This window comes from Catharus ustulatus, chromosome 2, assembly GCF_009819885.2.
Source record: "Catharus ustulatus isolate bCatUst1 chromosome 2, bCatUst1.pri.v2, whole genome shotgun sequence".
Lineage (NCBI taxonomy): Eukaryota > Metazoa > Chordata > Aves > Passeriformes > Turdidae > Catharus > Catharus ustulatus.
The window spans coordinates 93,147,457-93,166,702 of NC_046222.1; the positions used below are offsets into that span (position 1 = coordinate 93,147,457).

The 19,246-nt window shown below is 44.5% G+C and overlaps 3 protein-coding genes across 6 annotated transcripts; 2 read left to right on the forward strand and 1 right to left on the reverse strand.

The window, feature by feature from the left end:
- The first annotated feature begins 3,470 nt into the window (after positions 1-3,470).
- LIPT1 (lipoyltransferase 1) lies at positions 3,471-6,014 on the forward strand. Of its 3 annotated transcripts, XM_033051454.2 has the most exons (3): positions 3,485-3,646; positions 3,752-5,139; positions 5,311-6,014. In XM_033051454.2, the coding sequence occupies exon 2, from the start codon at positions 3,880-3,882 to the stop codon at positions 5,122-5,124; it is 1,245 nt and encodes a 414-aa protein (XP_032907345.1). In that variant the 5' UTR covers positions 3,485-3,646; positions 3,752-3,879; the 3' UTR covers positions 5,125-5,139; positions 5,311-6,014. The 3 variants fall into 3 exon arrangements, with proteins under 3 accessions (XP_032907344.1, XP_032907345.1, XP_032907343.1); XM_033051453.2 differs by lacking the exon at positions 5,311-6,014 and having other exon boundaries at positions 3,471-3,552; positions 3,752-5,235; XM_033051452.2 differs by lacking the exon at positions 5,311-6,014 and having other exon boundaries at positions 3,486-3,646; positions 3,752-5,235.
- A 210-nt stretch (positions 6,015-6,224) lies between these two features.
- MITD1 (microtubule interacting and trafficking domain containing 1) lies at positions 6,225-12,529 on the reverse strand. 2 transcript variants are annotated; one of them, XM_033051456.2, is made up of 7 exons: positions 12,376-12,529; positions 12,119-12,220; positions 10,956-11,092; positions 10,790-10,876; positions 8,499-8,614; positions 8,147-8,207; positions 6,225-8,059 (listed from the first exon to the last, which is right to left on the reverse strand). In XM_033051456.2, the coding sequence occupies exons 1-7, from the start codon at positions 12,527-12,529 to the stop codon at positions 7,964-7,966; spliced, it is 753 nt and encodes a 250-aa protein (XP_032907347.1). In that variant the 3' UTR covers positions 6,225-7,963. The 2 variants fall into 2 exon arrangements, with proteins under 2 accessions (XP_032907347.1, XP_032907346.1); XM_033051455.2 differs by having other exon boundaries at positions 12,422-12,506.
- A 116-nt stretch (positions 12,530-12,645) lies between these two features.
- MRPL30 (mitochondrial ribosomal protein L30) lies at positions 12,646-16,031 on the forward strand. Its single transcript, XM_033051458.2, has 5 exons — positions 12,646-12,730; positions 13,057-13,137; positions 13,587-13,733; positions 14,529-14,602; positions 14,700-16,031. The coding sequence occupies exons 1-5, from the start codon at positions 12,680-12,682 to the stop codon at positions 14,830-14,832; spliced, it is 486 nt and encodes a 161-aa protein (XP_032907349.1). The 5' UTR covers positions 12,646-12,679; the 3' UTR covers positions 14,833-16,031.
- Positions 16,032-19,246: the final 3,215 nt, after the last annotated feature.

Below are 19,246 nucleotides of genomic sequence, written 5' to 3' on the forward strand. Positions count from 1 at the left end.
ATCCTGAAACTGCCACAGCTGATCAGGCAGGACTGACAGTGAACTCAGGGAGCTCAGCTGAACACCTCCACTCTAATTAGGTTCATCTCTTCCAGAAACTAATATCCAAGGAGACACTTCTACAGATGAAAACTCCAGCAACTGCCACACAATCTCTCAGGCCTGACAAGAACAAAACAAGCATTAGATAAGACTGACTTAATCTTGTGAAAATAGCTTCCTTTAATTAAACCTTATCTTCTACCCCAAACCCATCTAATTTATGTATCTATTTATAAGACTATGTGCCAGTTGTATCACCCAGAATAAATATTACTCTCTGCACTACACTTGTTCCTTGGCAGTGTCAAATACCAGCTTCACGATAAACTCCCATCTGAACTTACTCCTGATTTTTAATGCCAGGACTAACATATTACTGGTTTACAAACATTGTGAAGTTAAAACATCAGAGTATTACAAGACTAATTAAGCTTTTCTTTATTCCATCAACAAAATAATTTGAGAGAAATTACTTCTTATGTTTTCCTATATCCCAAGATAAGAGTTCTTATTTACAAAACTTCTGGCTGCACATATCTTCTTCTTGAGCACAGACAGGGACAAACAGATATGTGCTTGTGAAGAAGGTGAGGCAAAAAGGGTAAGGAGGCCATGTGAACCCTGTGATTCCTACTGCCTGTGCATGGCAAGGATATAAACAGCCTTTGAAAGGGGCTGCTTTAGCTAGTCCCAAAGACAAGCTGAGAAACCAGACAAAATGTCCTCTCTTCCCTGCTAGCCACTAGCACAGGTTTTATATTCTGGAGACAGTGCAGGGTGAATAACAGAGGTTTTTGGCAAGCAGCCACTATTAAGCACTCATGGATACAGCTTGCCTTTTCAGACATTAGGAGTAAATAACACCTCTGAAATACAATCTCCACCTAAAGCCAAAGAAGAAATTGGAAGATTTTAACTTTCAGAAACAGAGCTAGAAAAATAAGTATTTTTCTTTTCCCTTTTCCTATCCTTGACTTCTTGTTACTTTCAGATTTTGGCATGGTGGAAGAGGAGACTCTGCATTATCATGTTTACGTCCAAAAGAGATGTGAAAAGGGCATTTCATTTTTTCAAAATTTTAACAAAATTATTCTTAATGAAAACTCATTTTAGAAGTGAAATGATACATTTTCAATTGTTTTTGTTCTGGTATGTCTAAGGTATCCTCTAAGAGACATATGGTGAGTTATATCTTAGTGCTGGTTAATGTTGTGCAGAACAGTTGCATTGCTTTTTGCATACCAAACAATGCTTTGTTGATCAAAAAAGAAAAATTAAGAAAAAAGGAAATGAAATTTTAAAAAATTAAATTAATATACAGGATTGTTTTAAAAAGTGGAAATAATAATTGGTGTATTTTACAGATATGTGATTTATAAAATAGTAGTTAGGACATAAAAAATTTTAAATGTCCAGTCCAGAAAAGATAAATAAATCATGGTGTGCATTTACAAATTCATACTTTTTGCTTATTGACAGAATATTTCTAATTATCTTGCTGGATTTATCTTCAACAATAGGAAGGCATTTATGTTGCACGTTTATTTCATCCTTCAGCTTATCAGAAACAGAACCATGATACTTTTATCTGTCCACCTACTAATTTGCACAATTTACGTTTTTTAACAAATTATGCTTCTGACTATGAAATCAGTTTTTGACTAGAAAAATACAGACTGCAACAGCTCACAGCAGGTTTTTAGGGACACCCTGTGGCAAAATGACACACTGCAAACACTCAAGAATCACGTGCCAAACTGGAGACAAATGGTCCCACATTTTTGGTGGTTTTAGTAACATCAGTTGTCCCATAATACACATTTCCATGATTCTGACCAGTGCTAGAATGCACGGGTTTGCATTTTGTCATTTGCCTTCAACACTGATTTGCAGCACATTTTTATGGACAAAGTCCACACACTTTTTAGTTAGTGCATTACAGAATAGTTCACCCTAGTGAAAAATTATTATCAGTCTAATTCAGCAAATAGTCATGTCCATTTCAAATGGCTTTTTAAAAAGTCTTTTTTTTTTTTTTTTTAATGGTGATGGTACAACATTAAAGGTGCTGGCACACAAATCACATCAAGAAGCTTCTTTTAGAGTCTGTTTCTCTCACTAACCACCATCAGCACACATGTTATGATAGCTTCTTACTTTTTACTTGCCCTATTACACCCACACAAAGTTCTTTAAATGCAGAATGGAAGACAAAGGCATGTCATGTACCTTTTAGAAATACACATCCATGAACAAGAGAAATATAGCACATATTTGCCCATAGGGATACTACTGTGGATAAAAAAACTTCAGCTAGCACTGAACATTATCCCACAGCGTAAGCTTAAGCACAGACAATAGCTTTTGAAGAAGAATTATAGCTAAGGTCTGGTAGACTTTAAGAATGGCTTAAATGCAAATCTAAAGACAATCTGCTGCTGGCAGTGTGTCTAGTCTTTGATCACTTTCCAGCTTGTTAATGAATTATGCTATTGACATTTAGCTTCTGTATCTTCACGAGCACCATAGAGAGGACATTTCACAAGTCTCTGTGCATTTGTGTTAACTCTGTCTCCTTGTGAACTCATAAAAGCTTCTAGCATACAGAATATCCTGCAGAGAACGACACATCTGAAAAATCATCTATTTTATGCATCCTGCACCGGCCTCTTGTTGCCCTGTAAATATTGTGGGCAATGCCCAAAAGTATCTGAAGAGAAGGTGTGAAGAGGATGAAGTCAGGCTATTCTTGGAGGTGCCAAGCAGTAGGATGAGAAGCAACAGCCAGGAATTGATGCGCAGGAAAATCTACCAGAGCATGAAGGAAAACCTTTACTGTGGCAGTGACCGAGCACTGGAACAGACTGCCCAGAGAGGGTGTGGAGTTTCCCTCGCTGGGGATATTCAAGGTCCGTGTGGAAACAATTCTGTGCCATGTGTTCTGGGATGACCCTCTGTGGTCCCTTCCATCCGGACCAGTTCTGTGATTCTATGACCTGGTCGTTCCCGCTCTCCCAAGCTCCCTCCCCCGCCCAGCGCCGTGGTTGTGCTGGGACAGGCAGAACCCCAGCACGCACCGAGCACAGGCCCGCTCACAGACCCAGCACCCTCAGCCTTCTCCGGCCGCCGCCCTCAGCCCTGCCCGGCACCGCCGGCACCACCACCCCCAGCCCTGCTCGGCACCGCCCTCAGTCCTGCCCGGCACCGCCGGCACCACCCTCAATCCTGCCCGGCACCGCCGGCACCGCCCTCAGCCCGGCCCGGCCCCGGCCCCGCCCTCAGCCCGGCCCGGCACCGCCGGCACCGCCCTCAGCCCGGCCCGGCCCCGGCCCCGCCCTCAGCCCGGCCCGGCACCGCCGGCACCGCCCTCAGCCCGGCCCGGCCGCACGGCCGGCGCAGTGCCCGCCCCCAGCACCTCTCACCCGGGAAGCGGAAGGCGTTCCCGAGGCTGCCGGCTCCAAGGAGCCCCCAGGGACCCGGACGGGCGGCGGGACGGCTCCGCTCCCCGCCGTGAGTAGCGCAGGGCCCGGGCGGGGCTGTGCGGGCGGGGACGCGGCGTCGGGGGCTGAAGGGACGCCGCGCCAGGAAGCCCATGGAAAAGAAGGTGGAAAACCCTAAAAAGCTGCACTACGCAAATTGAAACCGCATTAGCAAGGCTGCGTTGAGTGAGGAGAAAATACACATTCCGTTTTTTCTTTTGGTCTTTCAGGCACCAGGGACTTCGAGGAGCAGCTGCTCTGACACTCCCGGATGTCCTGAGAGGCTCCCGCCAGGGTCTGAGCGGCACTGCCGGAGGAGCACCATGCCTTGGGACTCGCGTGCTGCTGTGGGAACAGCATGCCTGTCTCCTGCCCGCCACTGATAAGGCATTTCCCTTCTGTCACAGGAGCCGGCTGCGCTCCTGCCGCATTCAGCATTAGCGGAGCAGGCGTTCCTTCCATCCGCTGTCCAGTTATTAAAAACATGGTACTGCTGTCATTAAAAAACTGCATTTGGCTGTCCTGCGTCCTCAGGACTCCAAAAGCTTGCTTCTGGAGCACAGCTAGTGGAGGCCTCATTATCCAGTCTGTTTCTAATGATGTTTACCAAAATCTAGCTGTGGAAGACTGGATCCATGACAACATGGATTTAGAGAAGCAACAAGTCCTTTTCCTTTGGAGAAATTCCCCTGCTGTGGTAATAGGGAGACATCAAAATCCCTGGCAGGAATGCAACCTTAGGCTATTGAGGCAAAAAAATATAAAACTAGCCAGGAGAAGAAGTGGAGGAGGGACAGTTTACCATGACTTAGGTAATATCAATTTGACTTTCTTCACAACCAGAAAAAAATATGAACGAATGGAAAACCTGAAGCTCATTGTGAAGGCACTGAAAGCCTTGCGACCCCAGTTAGATGTACATGTCACTGACAGATACGACATTTTGCTAGATGGGCAATACAAAATCTCAGGCACTGCTGCAAAGCTGGGAAGGACAAGTGCTTATCACCACTGTACCTTACTCTGTAATGCAGACAAGTTTGTTTTATCTTCTGTGCTAAAAAGTCCTTATAGAGGACTAAAGAGCAATGCCACTCCTAGCGTGCCTGCCTCAGTGAAAAATCTCTTTGAAGAAGATCCTAGTTTAACTTCTGAGATTCTTCTGGATGCCATTGCTAAAGAATATGCTGTGCAACACCAGATAGATCACCATATCACCTTAATAAATCCAGCTGATGAGACTCTGCTTCCTGGAATTAGTAACAAAACCAAAGAACTACAAACCTGGGACTGGGTGTATGGAAAGACACCAAAGTTCAGCGTTAGCACATGTCTTAACATGGCCTATAAAGGTTCTGTCCTTGACGTTAAAGTAAATATGGATGTAAAGCATGGAAGGATTGAAGTCTGTAATATTGATCTGCCAGAGCAGTGGCTGCCACCAGGACTGTACAGTGAACTGGTCAGGAGTCTTACTGGCAGTAAGTTTTGTCCAAATGAAACCACAACACTAGCAGCAACGCTGCTGAGAGTGTGCCCACAAGACGATGAGTTGCACAGCAGGTGGAGTCTACTATGTGAGAATATGATAAGGTTAATGTGACTTGCATTTGAAAATGTAAGTTAAACTTCTGCTGCTTTTTAATTTAATGTACTGAAAACAAAATTAAAAAGTTAACTAGTAAGAGAAAAATTCAGCTTGTAGAAAACAAAATGTTCAATCTTGTGCTTTTGTTTAATACTACAATTAAATTTCACGCTGCCTGCACCTGATGTTCCCAAACTGTAGGATTGAAAGCAATGCTGACAAGACATCATTGCTGCTTGAACCAGGGAAAATGGTGGGGGCATCCCAAATTGTCCCTGTAGCAGAGAAACTACAAACGGCTGACAGATGGAATGGGGTAAGTGTAAAACTGGTGTTGTGCTGCTGCACTGGATGCCCCAGTCTGCATCCTGCTCCTTGTGGACAGTAGCCCAGAGGCAATATTGCAGCCCCTGAGCTGTGTGGAGAGGGATATTCCCTGATTTCTGATGGAAAGTCCTTTCTTGCAGAGTGCTCATGTTCTTGTGCCTCTGCTGTACAAGCACCATGGTGAGCTCAGCTCACCACTGGGTAGTGAATCACTGTAGGTCCACCCTGGGTTAGGGCTTTTGTCCATACATGTGCAAGAGCAGGGGAACATTAGGGAGTTCAGTGTGGGGGTTTATGATGTGATGAAGGCAGGAGAGGCTAACTGGGACAGAAGCCACATGTACCTCCTCTGTTCTTGTGCCTGTCTTGTGCCTGTCATAAAGCTGGGAGTCCCTGCTGCCATGGGTACTGGTATCAAAACTAAACATTTGGAAATGGAAATACAGATCTAGGAGAAAGAGATTCCTTATGCTACCACCTAGCAGAAGATTTTCCTGTAAAAGGCAACAATTACCCGAAACTGACAGTTTTGATGTTAAATAATAGCTATATGTATAATAAAATTATGAAAGAAAGGCTCACGATGTATTTCACTGTTGTCAAAGAATAAGTGTAATGCAGTTTTGATTAGGGTTTGCTGGACTAGGTTAAAAGACACAAAGCTTCACATTTGGGAAATTACTGTATTTACAGTGAGCCTTCTCCAGAACGTGGCTGGATCTATGAGGCATTACACAACTTCCTTGAATTTCCTGATGTAGTGAAGAAATCAAACAGATGACTGAAGCTACAAATAATAAAAAATAACCTTTATTCCCATTAAAAATAGGCATATCTCATACACAACTAAATAAAATTCACAATTGCCTAGAAACTTCATATCATAGCAGCAAGCCAGGGAGCTCCTATGGAATGTTTGGTGAAATGACTAATAGCACACACCTCTGTGGCATATATATTATTAATTTTGCTGATGCAACTCTGCAAAGCTGAAACATTATGAGAAAGGATAAAGAAGGCAGACCACTGGCATATTGTGACACAGAAAACAAGGCAAAGACCAGCTCCATTTCATATTGGTTGCTGTGGAATAGTTTGGTTGTTAGAAACAAGAGGAAAAGAATAGCAGCATTAGATGACAGAAAATTAAATAATTAAGCACATTAAGAAAAAAAAAGATACTGGAATACATTAACCATCAGGAAAAAGAAATACAGGAAACAAAAAAAAGTTCTAGCAATAAACATGCTACTAGAATATAGAGGCCTACTGTATTACAAGCCAGAAAGTGTAAGGCACGTATCAATCCTGAGGCTAAAAAGATTTTGATGGGATCTGAAAGAAGCCACTGCCTGTTTTTTATGTCAGTGTATGACTTCAGCAGATTCTTGCTAACAAAGAACTCTTGTATAAGGGGAAAAAAAAGCAGCACCTCTGGTAATACCTTTAATACCTTCTGGTTTCCAAAGGCTGAAAGAATGACAAGGGAAGACTATCTTTATTCTAAATAGCATATTGCTTAGAATCACAGAATATTGTGAGCTGCAAGGGACTCACAAGGATCAAGTCCAGGTCTTAAGTGAATGGCCCTTACAGGGATAAAACATGTGACCTTGGCAATATTCACACCATGGTCTGACCAACTGAGATACTCAGGGTATCCAACTTCTGAAAAATCTTAAATTTATTCCTTTTAGGGGACTACCTTAGTAGTAGTGAAATAGCTTGCTGCAGTTCAGAGTGGCATGAAAAATCAGTCATTGGACTTTAAAGTCAGAGAGTAAGACTGGGAGAGATTCACAAGTTCTTTCCACACTTACTGCAAAGGATGGAGATCAGGTATATGGCCATATATCATGGAATAAAAGAACACATAGGAGTGGCAGGGAAGAAAATATAGCTGTTTGCAGCCTTCCCAGTCCAAAATCCATTATGCAGAGACACATAAGACAACCCTAAATTGACTGTGTACTGAACCACTACCACATTCATAGGCAAAGAGCTAGGAAAATGGAATGTGAAAATTGGGATTACTAGTAAAGTCTAGGACATAAAGTATTACAGGATTGACAAAATCCCAGCAAAATAGTACTCATGACAAGAATACAGGAATTTAAGGAAATAAATAAGACTGCTTATAAAAGAGGATGTGACAGCCCAGCTTCCAATGATTGTGAAGTGGCCAGGTAAAGAATATAAAATTTAAAACAGGTTCAAGACAAAATCAACAATAAAAATAGAAATGGCAGTAAAGAGGCTTTTGAAAGACACTACTGAGGGTCTTTTATGAAATCAAGATTAAATTTAGACAGGGATTGTATTAATTAAGATTACAGAAGAAGTAGGATGAAGGAATCATGCAGTTTTGTTTTCTCACGCTGGAAAGTCTCAAATATTCTTAAACACAGTTTATAAAAGCTGTACTGCACTAAGTACTTAGAAGTGTTCCTTCTGTGGGCAACCAGCTGGACTCAAGAAGCATCTTTCAGTCTCACATTTTTATGCTTATGAAAATAAGCATTTCTGATCACATTTTCTTTGTGTGTTTAGTATGAAAGACATCCACTGTTGTTTCATGGCAAGGTCTCAAGTCAAAGTCACAGTATCCAATGCTGAAACGACCCTGCAGAAATGAACAGAATTGACATGGTGAGCATATACTGTAGAAGAGCTCATTTTAAGTTAATTAAAGAAGTCAAAGCATCCTTACCTGTGGTTTCTTAAAATAATCAAGACCCCTTCCAATCTTAATCATCCACCCATTGTTGAATCTGTTTTAAAAATGCACAATTTGAATACTGTGAATATGTTGAATAAAAACATTACATCCACATGATGGAAAAGCTCCATGTTTCAATCACAGTTATTTCCTAGCATCACCAATACCTGTGTGAACCACAGAAGACACCATTCTGTATAGAGACAACTAATATTATATTCACAATTAGAAAATATGAAACTACGGAGTGCTGATTACGTCCAGTGAGAGCCACTGTCTTTTACTTTGTTAACCACAGCTGTAATTATCACAAAAGTTAGGGTTAAATAGTTATATTACCCACCTGATTTCTCGATCATGTATTGAAGACGAAAAGTCAATATTTAGTGTTACTCCATAATTACGCAAGGACTGTTTTATTTCTTCCAAGGCAGTCATCTGTTGACTCCTCCCACTACCCTATCGAAAGTAAAAATAATGTGATGGGGTTTTGTTTTCTTTTTCTAACTATATATTCTACTTCTGGTCACCACTTCTTAAACTCACACACAAAACCTTTTCAGTATCAAAATAAACCAAAAGAAGGTAACTTGGGAAAGGCAGATTTACAGTTTCAAAGACAGGATAAAAAGCAGACAAACAACAGGTATACAGTAATTTCACGACCATAAGGCGCACCGGACTATAAGGCACACCCCCGGGAGTCGGCAAATTTCACAACTTTGTAGATCATACAAGGCGCACCGGACTATAAGGGGCACTTTTTTTTTGCAGCGAAGATCTGCGCCGCGTGCAACAAAGTAACAAATTAGTAACGGAATCCCGCAATAGTGGAGTTTACTGGCAGATGCACAATTTGGAAACATTTTTCACAGATCGGCATAGGCTTTCAAAGGCAGACGCAGGCGCCCTCCCTGTGCAGTGGGCCCTGGCACTCCCGCCCACCCCTGGTGCCGGCTGGTGTGGCTCGGTGCAGCTGCAGGGCTGCCTCCGCCTTGTGGCTCTGTTCTGCCGCGGTGCTGTTCCCCCTCATGGCTCCACAGAGCTGCCATGCTGTTCCCTCGCTCGGCTTGGCGCTCCTGCCGTGCTGCCTGTCCCTCACTCGGCTCAGCACTCCTGCTGTGCCGCCTGTCCCTCGCTCAGCTTGGTGCCGCCGCCGTGCCGCCTGTCCCTCGCTCGGCTTGGCGCTCCCACCGTGCCGCCTGTCCCTTACTTGGCTCGGCACTCCTGCCGTGCTGCCTGTCCCTCACTCAGCTCAGCGCTCCTCTTGTACCGCCTGTTCCTCGATTGGCTCGGCGCTTCTGCCGTGCCGTTCCCCCTCACAGCTCTGCTGCTGCCACCCCGCTGCCCACCCCTTGCTTGCCGCGGCGCTGCCGCCTCCCCGCTGCCCACCCCTCGCTCGCCACGGTGCTGCCGACTCCCTACTCCTCGTTTGCCGCGGCGCTGCCGCCTCAGGCACGGTTCCCTCCCTCTCCCGGCCCAGGCGCTCCCGGAGGAGGGGCTCTGCCCGCAGGATGTAGCGCAGGATGGCCAGCATGGACTTGGCCATACGGCCACTGTACACCTTGAGCGACCGCTGCTGCCACAGCTGCTTGATGCAGGCGAAGGCAGCCTGGGGACACAGGGACAGTGAGGGGACAGCGTGAAGACAGCGTGGGAGAAGCTCTGGGTGCCCCGACTCTTCGCTGTGTGCCAAAGTTTTTGTGTCCCCAAATCATCTCTGCTCTGTGTGCCAGGCTGAGCTCAGATCCTGAGCCCTGCTCTGGGTGCCAGGCTGATCTGAGCTCAGCCCGCCCCTCGCTCGCCGCAGTGCTGCCGACTCCCCACCCCTCACTTGCCGCGGCGCTGCTGCCGCCCCGCTGCCCACCCCTCGCTCGCTGCCGCGCTGCACTGCTGCTGCCCTGCCGCCTGTCCCCCGCGGCTCGGCGCTGCCGCCATGCCATTCCCCCTCGTGGCTCTGCAGTGCCGCCTGTCCCTCGCGGCTCCGCGGCGCCGTGGTGCCGCCTCCCTCTCGCAGCACGGGGCTCCCGCAGCGCCAGGGCTGCGGCGGCTCAGGGGGGGGCCGCGGCTCCTGCAGCTCGGGGTGTTCGTGGCTCGCACTTCCGGGTTGGCAAATTTCTGAACTTTGTCCATCAGATAAGGCGCACCGGACTATAAGGCGCACTTCCTGGTTCCGGGGAAAATTTTAGTCAAAAGGGTGCACCTTATAGTTGTGAAATTACTGTATTTGGTGAGGGATGTGGAGGAAGAGCTCACTCTCAGCCCTTTGAAACTAGATATGTACTATTTGAGCCAAAATAAGTGCAGTAATAGTTCAAATAACTGCATTGGTAGTCTGAGAGACTTCAGCTCATGAAAGCCTCTAAAATGACAAGTACAGTTGTCGGAAGAGCAAAAAACAGATGTCTCAAGAGATGCTTTAGTTTTTGTAACATTTTCCACAACAAAACTTTTGCAGAAATTTCAATTTAAGATTCTGCTTATCCAGGATTTGTTAACCCGAAAACTCTGAACTTTATTTTTCTCTTAACCTGTGTTTTCTGCTGAAAGCATCATAGCCTGAGTATATCAAGTCCTGATAAGAACAAGTCTGTATTTTTACAGGGAAATAGAACCCAAAATCTAGACACTTACCTCATCATAGGAAGTGAGGAGGTTGATTGTTTTCACCTTGCATGGCCCCTTAACCAGCATCTCACAGAATCGCAGAAAGTTATACAACTGAAAAAGAATTTAATTTAGTAGCTTGAAATTTCTCTAGTGGGTACATCTGTATCAGTTACACCAAATATCTACTTGCCTGATGAGCCTGCCGAATGTATGGGTCCTCCACCCAAACTTCAGAAACAATCTCAGTGAGGTACTCGCTGAAAAGCTTTTCATAGCCAAAACCTGTTGCATTTTCTTCTATCCTGATTTGCTTATGGTATTTGCCGTCTGAAGGGAAAGTAAATATCTTTTAAACTAAAGGTCAGGATGTAATTTCCATGTTAGACCAGCTTGCCCATCAAACATTCATATAACAGATAATTAAAAGCAAAGGGGGACATCATAGGTCATGGAATGACAGAACGAGTCAGGTTGAAAGGGACTGTGAGATGTTACATAGTGATTCATGTCATTACAGAAATACACCATGAAACCAATATAAACAAGAATACTGAATTCAAAGTAAAGCATGAACATGAAACACAGAAAAATAGAATGATTTCATTATATTTGTTTGAATCACTTTGCTGTGCTTTTTGATTTTATGTATTTTTTACTTTGTCACTATAATCATGAATTGTATCCACTTTTTATGTATAAGGAAAATGCGCTTGTGTGGACAGGAGCAGACTTGTCACTGCTGTTACCTGCTTGTTAGGAGTGTAACCTGACAACATGTTCGAGCCTTGTCCAGACCTAGTGGGGGGTTGTGGCCACTGCTGCTTGAGTGCTGGCTAACATGTTTGGGCTTGCTCGGACTGGTACCCCAGCACAGTGGGCATGTCACAGCACATCAAGAAACTGCCTTTAAAAGGGGCAGTGACCAGGGGTTGGTGGAGTGTTGGTAGAGCGCAGGCTCCCTGCGCCCCCAGTGCTGCTTGCCTGTTCCTTATCAACGAACTAATAAATTGCCTTATTTTTAATTGACCTACCCGATTTTGGTGAGTAAATTTGTAACAGGACCACAGTGGGACATCCGGTCCAACCTCCCTGCTCTAGCAGGATCATCCCAGAGCACATGGCACAGGACTGTGTCCAGACACTCTCTGAGAATCTCCAGTGAGGGAGACTCCACTCCCTCTCTGTGCAAACTCTTCCAGTGCTCGGTCACTCGCACCGTGACAAAGAAGTTCTTCCTTACATTGTGGTGGAACTTCTTGTGCATCAATTTCTGCCCCTTGCCTCCCGGTGATTGGCACCACCCGGAAGGGCCTGACTCCCTCCCCTTGGTGCTGCCCATTTAGGTATTTATACCTTGTTTCTCTTTCTCAATGTGTTTTTTAATGTCCTCGGCTCTGGTCATGTACTCGGATATCTTCTGCCGGTATCGGTGCTTTTTCGCCTCATCTGTCGTGGCTGTGAATCAGAAAAAGTCACGGGCCAGTTAAACACCGGCTCTTCCGGGAGGAGACCGCCAGCTCCCCCTCCCTCCCGTGGGACGCCGGGGTCCAACGCCGCTCGTGTGTCCCCAGGGCCACCGCGGGCCCCGACGGCGGTGCCCAGCCCGGTACCTTTCACCACCTGCAGCAGGAGGTCGATGCCCTCCTGGTAACACACCAGCGACTCCTGGAACCGGGACGCCAAGTCCAGCTGCACCGCCCGCTTCACCGTCTCCGCCCCGGCCCGCTCCAGCGCGGCAGTGCCATCGCTGCCCGCCCGCGACATGGACAGGGATGGGGACACGGGCCGGGATGGCGACGGGAGCGGGACGGACCGGGGAACGAGGGGGAGGTGTCGCACCGTTGTCCTTCCGCCCGCCCGGAACTGAAGTGCAGCGGCACCAGTGTCCGGCCGGGACCAAGGGCGCACACAGAGATGGCGGCCGCGGCGGGCCGCGCGGGCCTGGGCCTTACAAGCACCGGGAAGGTGAGCATCTGGGACGGGTATCGGGTGTATGGGGGAACCCAGAGGGGAAACGCGGGGAGGGGGAACCCAGGTGCGGATCCGTGGAGAGATCTGGGCTGGGGCTGAGGCTTGCAGCCTCCGGGAAAGTGGGGATCCTGATGGGGTTCTGGGAAAGGCATCCAAGCGGGGTCTCGTGGGGGTTGACCCAGTTGGGGATCCTGTTTGGGGCTCCGCTGCCACTGGGAAGGTGGGTATCCAGGTGGGGCTGGGACTCGTAGCTGTGTCATATGTTCGTATCCAGAGCTATAGGGAAAGTGCAGACAAGTTACGCCTTCCTCTCTTTGCAGGTGCTGGGGAAGAGGATGGAGGGGATGGCGTCCCCGATGTGGATTCGTTGTCTCTTTACCAGGTCGAGAATTCCAGACTCGGTATGTGCTTGACTTGCACTTTGCATTTTTACGTTTATGGTTTTGGTTTATTTTTGCAAGATACTATCTGGTGTCAGTTGACTCTTTTCCTTAAAAGCATTCCTAAAGCCTATGGAAAAACTTGCCATCCAGAGGTTGAGCACAGGCTTCCTGATAAAATGCACGTGAATTAGGTGTTGTGCTGGTACAGGATGTTGTCCATGCATTTCTATGCCATTATGTGGCTAAACTCAAGAGTTACTATATTTATCAGCAGACCATTATAGAAATATGTTTGACTTCATGTTATAAAAGCTAAATTTGAGGTGACTTTGTTGCTGCTTTGACTGCCTGAAGAGAAAAATATATAAGAATTTTTACTGAGGTTCAAGTATGTTTTAGACAGTAGTTAGCTGCAGTACTGATACCAGATATTAAGGGAAAAAAACCTCTGGTTTTGTGTATTCTAGGTGTTTCAGCCACGGCCTGAAGATCATGAAAAGTATGGAGGTGACCCTGAGGAGCCCCACAAAATCCATGTTGTTACTAGAATAAAAAGTGTCGTTGGTCGTCCATATTGGGAAAAGAAGATAATACGTGATCTGGGACTGGATAAAGTATGATTGCTGTTTTTATACTTGTGTGTGTCAGAAATGTAGCACTAAGGTAGTGGGTTTTCTAAGGACCTCCATTTTGCAGTCACAAACCAGAATTACATTTATAGCAGACATAAAGCAATCTGAGAAGGTGATGATGTGTTTAAGAGCTGAGAGGAATGTTTGTGGCAAATGTGCTAATAGTGGGAATTCAGAATATCTCTGTATGGTATTGTGCTGCATTGCCTGAGGAGAATTTTACCCTAAGAATTCTCCTAAAATAATAGAAGTAGGTTTGTAAACACTTTGAATTCAAGTCTCTGTGGGTCATATTATTCAGGAGTTGTAGGAAGGCAAATAAAACTCGTTTATCAGTGAATAGGCTTTCAAGTTCAAGACTCTAAAAGTTTGTGTCGAAGATGTGTTTATCCAAGTTTTTCAGGGCAACTGCACATTATAAAAAGATTTGTGTAGTCACTGATGTATTACAGAGAAAAAAAAAAGTGCTTGCTCAGTATAGTATATAACTGAAGAAAGCAGTTTTGCCCCTAAACTCTTGTATTTACATTTGTAGTATTTTTAACAGTTGGAAGAAAAATACATTTATAGTGAAATAGGAATAAAACTGAAATTGTCTTTTTACTGGAATCAAGTTTTGATTGCATATTTTTATGTATGTTCTTGATGCATGACACTTCTCTAGATTTTACATTTGCAAATGTGGTTTACTATTTTGCTGGTAGTGTGCAAAGTTCAGTGAACAAAGATTTGGGATTTGGAAACACATTTGTAAAACTTGTTTTATCCCTTGTGTAGGCGCATCAGCCACGACTGCACAAAAATATCCCTTCTGTGAATTCCAGACTGAAAGTTGTTAAGCATCTGATAAGGTTTGTTAGCTATTTGTTTATTTATTTGTTTTTGGAACATGTAATGCAACTCCCTTCTAGTGACAGGACTTCACTAAGCAAACTTTTTTGTCTGTAGAATACAGCCACTGAAACTACCCCACGGGCTGCCAACAGAAGAGGAAGTGTCCAGCACCTTTCTGACAACCAGGGGAGAGCTTGTCATTAAAAAGCGCCTGAAACCTGTGGAGCAGAAAGAAATTAAGTCATAAGGTGTACTGATTGGATTTAGATTTTATAAAATAAATACTTTAAATCCCCAGTTAAAAGTTTGTGTATGAAATGTAAAAATTCTGACTCTGGTATGAATGGCAAAGGTGATACTGGTGTGCTTAAAGAAGGATTGCAGGTGTATAGATATGAAATTCAATGTTGTTAATAGTTGCCTGAAATATTAAATTAATTATAGGCTCTCTGTGTTTTAATTTTGTGGCTAGATTGCTGCAGTTTTTGGCTAACTGTAAAAGAACTTTGTAAATGAAGTTACATAAGCAGAGAATTGACTAGAATAGATCTGGCTAATTTCACAGCTAATAGTAAAGATTTACAGCAATGCTGCCGGACTTTGCACAAAAGATAGATTGGAATTGAAGAGCCCTCTGTTTAGTAGTCACATGAGAATTGACTGGCTATCCATGGAGAGTGTTTTACCATGGTTATTCAGATCTCATCCTTGTTCCCTAGCAAACAGTCTGTCATCTGCCTTCTTCTGTAGCTTAAAAAACACGTGAACTCTCCACTTGGGAGTAACAGGAGTTATTCACATCTTGGTCAGTTGTCTAATTTGTCTTTCAGGAAACCTGCTGTCTTTATATGTATCCCCTGATCCTAAATGTCCAGTAAGAATAGCCTAAGAGCTGCAGTCTATGTGAAAGTTAATGCTTTTTCTTTTCTAAAATGTCAGACATTAGAAATGTAAAGACCTGAAGCAAACCTCTGGTGTGAGTTAGAATTATGGGCTGCAAGCGTATAAAATACTACTGTGTGTGTAGTTTTATTTACAGTTTTAAGAACTGTGGCCAGAGTTAGCAAGCTGCTGCGGTATCAAATGATAAAGTAGTTTGCATTCCAGCCAGGATAAATTTTGTAATTTAACACGCTGTGAGCCTCTCCCACATTAGACACACTGAAGAGGAGTTAATCTTAATGACTGCATGTTGTGAGAACATCAGAGGGATGCAGTCACTGAAAATTAGTGTTTATCCTTTCTACCTGCTTGCAGAGAAGAGTAAACACCTGCAGGAGTTCCAAGCAATAGATATATCAGTACAGGGACAAAATCTGGAGGCACTGTACAGAGGGAAAAGGATGGGCTGTGGCAGTGGCATTGAGAAGTGTAATGGCCCCTTATGGCCGGGCGGAAGGCAGAAATGAGAATGTGAATGAAATAAAATAGCACGGAAAAAGTGAAGCAGATAAATTAATGGTGCTTTTCTCACCTCCCTCGTTTCTTCCAGCATCTGCACAGCATCTTGTGCTGCAGTGTGTTATAGCTGCAGCCTCTGTGAGGTCTTGATCGTATTCCCACAGGGAGGTACAAGCTGGAATTTGAGCCCTTTTGAAGGACATGTGTCGTGCATCCAAGGCACAGGGCACTCTTTAAAGAGATGGTGCAAGTACTAGGACATAAAAGAATTAGGCAAATGGATCTTGCCACTGGTGGATAGCAAATAATAAGACTTGTGCCTGGATTGGTGTCCCAGAGCACCAGAGTCAGGCTGGCTTAGCCTTGCCAGGCACGTTCGGGATTCGTGTCCGTGGCACTGCAGCCTAGGGAGCCTCCAGCAGAGGGCTCTGCCGGCTCCATCCCACAGGCTCTGCGTATGGATATGCGTATGGATCTCTGATGCTGCAGCCTACAAGAGTGCTGCAGGGTCTCCCGGGGGGACTGTGTTAATGAAAAGGTTTGGTGCAGTTCACAGCTGAAAAAGTGTCTGATAAACTATCGAAGCTAAAACAGAGCTAATAGCAGGCTCCCACAAAGAGAGAAGGGAAAGTACATTGTACCTGTTTTTTCTGAGTAAGATTCAGCTCAAGAGATGTTTACAGAGATGTTTAATTGACAAGCTAAAAGTTCCAATGAAAAAGAAAATTGTATTCTTAAAATTTTTTTAATATATGTATACGTTTGGTGTCTGAAATGGTATTTCCCCCAAGGGCCCCTACTCCAGCACAGTTAGTCTGCTATCCCAACCTTTCTCCATATGAGCATACCTTGTCTAAAGATTTGCTCTCAACCCTAAAACCTGAACCAGCAGGGTGCACAAACAGTGTGTGTCCACACCCTTTCAGTAATGTTCCATGTAGATCTTTATGAAGCACAGATAAAGATGTTGCCTTTTTGTGTAGGTAGCAAACAGACTGATTTAAGATGATTGCAAAATTCAGGTTGGAAGGTGCCTTTTTGGTCTCTAGTCCAGCCACCTGCTCAACATGGGGCCATCACTGAGGTCAGATGAGGTTGCTCAGTGTTTTTGTCCAGTTGGGTTGAAAGCCTCTGACAAGGAAAGCTCAGCCTCTCTCGACAGCTGGCGCTGCTGTTTTGCACTGCTGTTAGACACATGTAGCAACAGGTAAAACGCAAGGTGGATAAAATCTTGTTAAGTAGTTACAACTTTCTTGCAGCATTAATTTGCAATTAAAGGGCAGGCACAGATGAAACTCAATATTCTCATGAAGTAAGATGAAAAATAAATGGCAAAAGGTAAGGGACAGTTTGGACTATTAGCCATGTTATCTTTTAAGTTTTTGGTTTTTTTTAGCCTTAGTTGAAAATAAACCCCATTGAAAGCTTGTATTTGTTCCTGGCTTCATTGTCCTCCCCTGTTCTTACTGTTTCTGGGGACAGAAATTCAGAATGTTTTTAATTAGAAGCAAAGTGTGGAATCAGGGCTTCAAATCTAACCATTACTCAGAGAACTCAATACTCATTTCTCTTATAAAGCCTGACTCTTGCATCCACGTCGTCATAGTTGTGTGTTTTGCCAACTATCATTTTGTCATAGGTCTGGACAGTGTTCACATCTGCATTGTAGGCTGAGATCCCATCTGGAAGTAGGGTGAATGAAACACATAAACAGAGGTGCTACTTCATCAGTAAATAATACTTCAGAGTTGCCAGGATAGGCAACCAGGAGAGGTTGCTTTTTGTAGGTGGGTATAGAACCACAAAACAAATGGAATGGAGAGAGAGGAGGGGAGAGCCCACCCTTACTCCTTGCAATTGAAAAATGTCATTGCATTTGCCAGGTTTAAAAAAAAAAAACCTACTAGAAGGCTAATCTTATTCCTCTATTCCTTTTAGTGCATACTAAGGAATATTATTCAACAGGAACATAGGGACTGGGATGTATTTAGCTTTGTGCCAAAGCAGAAAGCATTATAGTTCTTGACTTTTTATGTATTAAGTGTTTCAAAGTTGACAAAACAGCCTCTGAGATGCCACATCTTTGTCAAAAATGGGGATTTTTTTTTGTATTTATCATCCTGTATAAAATCTTTGTGTCTTGTGCTGTGCTTTTCAGTGTCTCATGATTCACCAATCTTACGATACTGTTGGCCAGCCTGAAAGTGAGACAGCAACATCACCACACCAGACTTACTATCCACTGTTTATCCATAGCTCTTTGTTGCTTACAGGCTACTTGTGTTCATTTTGTCCTTAATCTCAGGATTTAACTCTTTTGTGACTCTATGGAGAGTACACAAGCACTTCTCAGGGCACAGGCAAAGCCAGCAGATGTGTGAAGGGCAGACATTTGGGCACTGAAGAGGAATGCCAGCCCTATTTCCTTGTTTGTCAGAGCCTTAAAAAAACTGCACATCTGCTGTTGTAAAGGTGACAGCATGCAGAAAGCAGGGTTACTGCTGCTTCACAGTGTTTCCAGGTGCAAAGTGACTGTCTCTCTCCTCCCCAGCTGAATCAAGGGTGGGAAAATCCATTTTCTATAGGGATCTCCCCATAATCCACAAGGTAGTAAAGCACAAGTCTGAGGGCACTGGAGCTGTTACAAAAGCAGACCTCATGCATGCAGCAAATGCTTGGGGATTTTACAGATAAGGATACAACTTGCCAAACAAGTTAGGCACAAATGTAGGCATGAATAATGAAGCAAGATCCCCCACTGGCCAGGCCCCTGTGGAGCGTAAAGTGTAATTAACCTGATGGTATGTAGCTGCAGCCTACAGCGTGCTCAGTTTAAAAAGGTGCTTTTTGAAACAAGGCTTATTATCTAAATGTGAAATAGGAACAATTAATCTCTTCAATCCCATGGGCATGCTGGGAAGCAATCATCAGTTTCACAGTGTAAAAGCAGTCTGCTCATGCACTGATACTCAGTGGGGTCCTTCTCTTATTCTGGGAGCTGACAGCCTGGTCAGCATTGGCCTTAGTCTGGTTGGCATTGGCCTTAACCTGGCCAAAGTGTTGGCTGAAAAGGTTCAGGGGGTTGCCTTTCAGCAGGGCTCCTGCTACTCTTCTGACTCTGCTTCAAAGGAAGGATGAGATTTGTGTTTTTAAGAAGGTTAGGCCAAGTGCATTCCCATGGTCACGCCCCATTCTTCAGCGCTGTCCCAGCATGTGACTCCTGAAAGGTAATACCAGCAATCAGTCACAGCTGGAGCAAG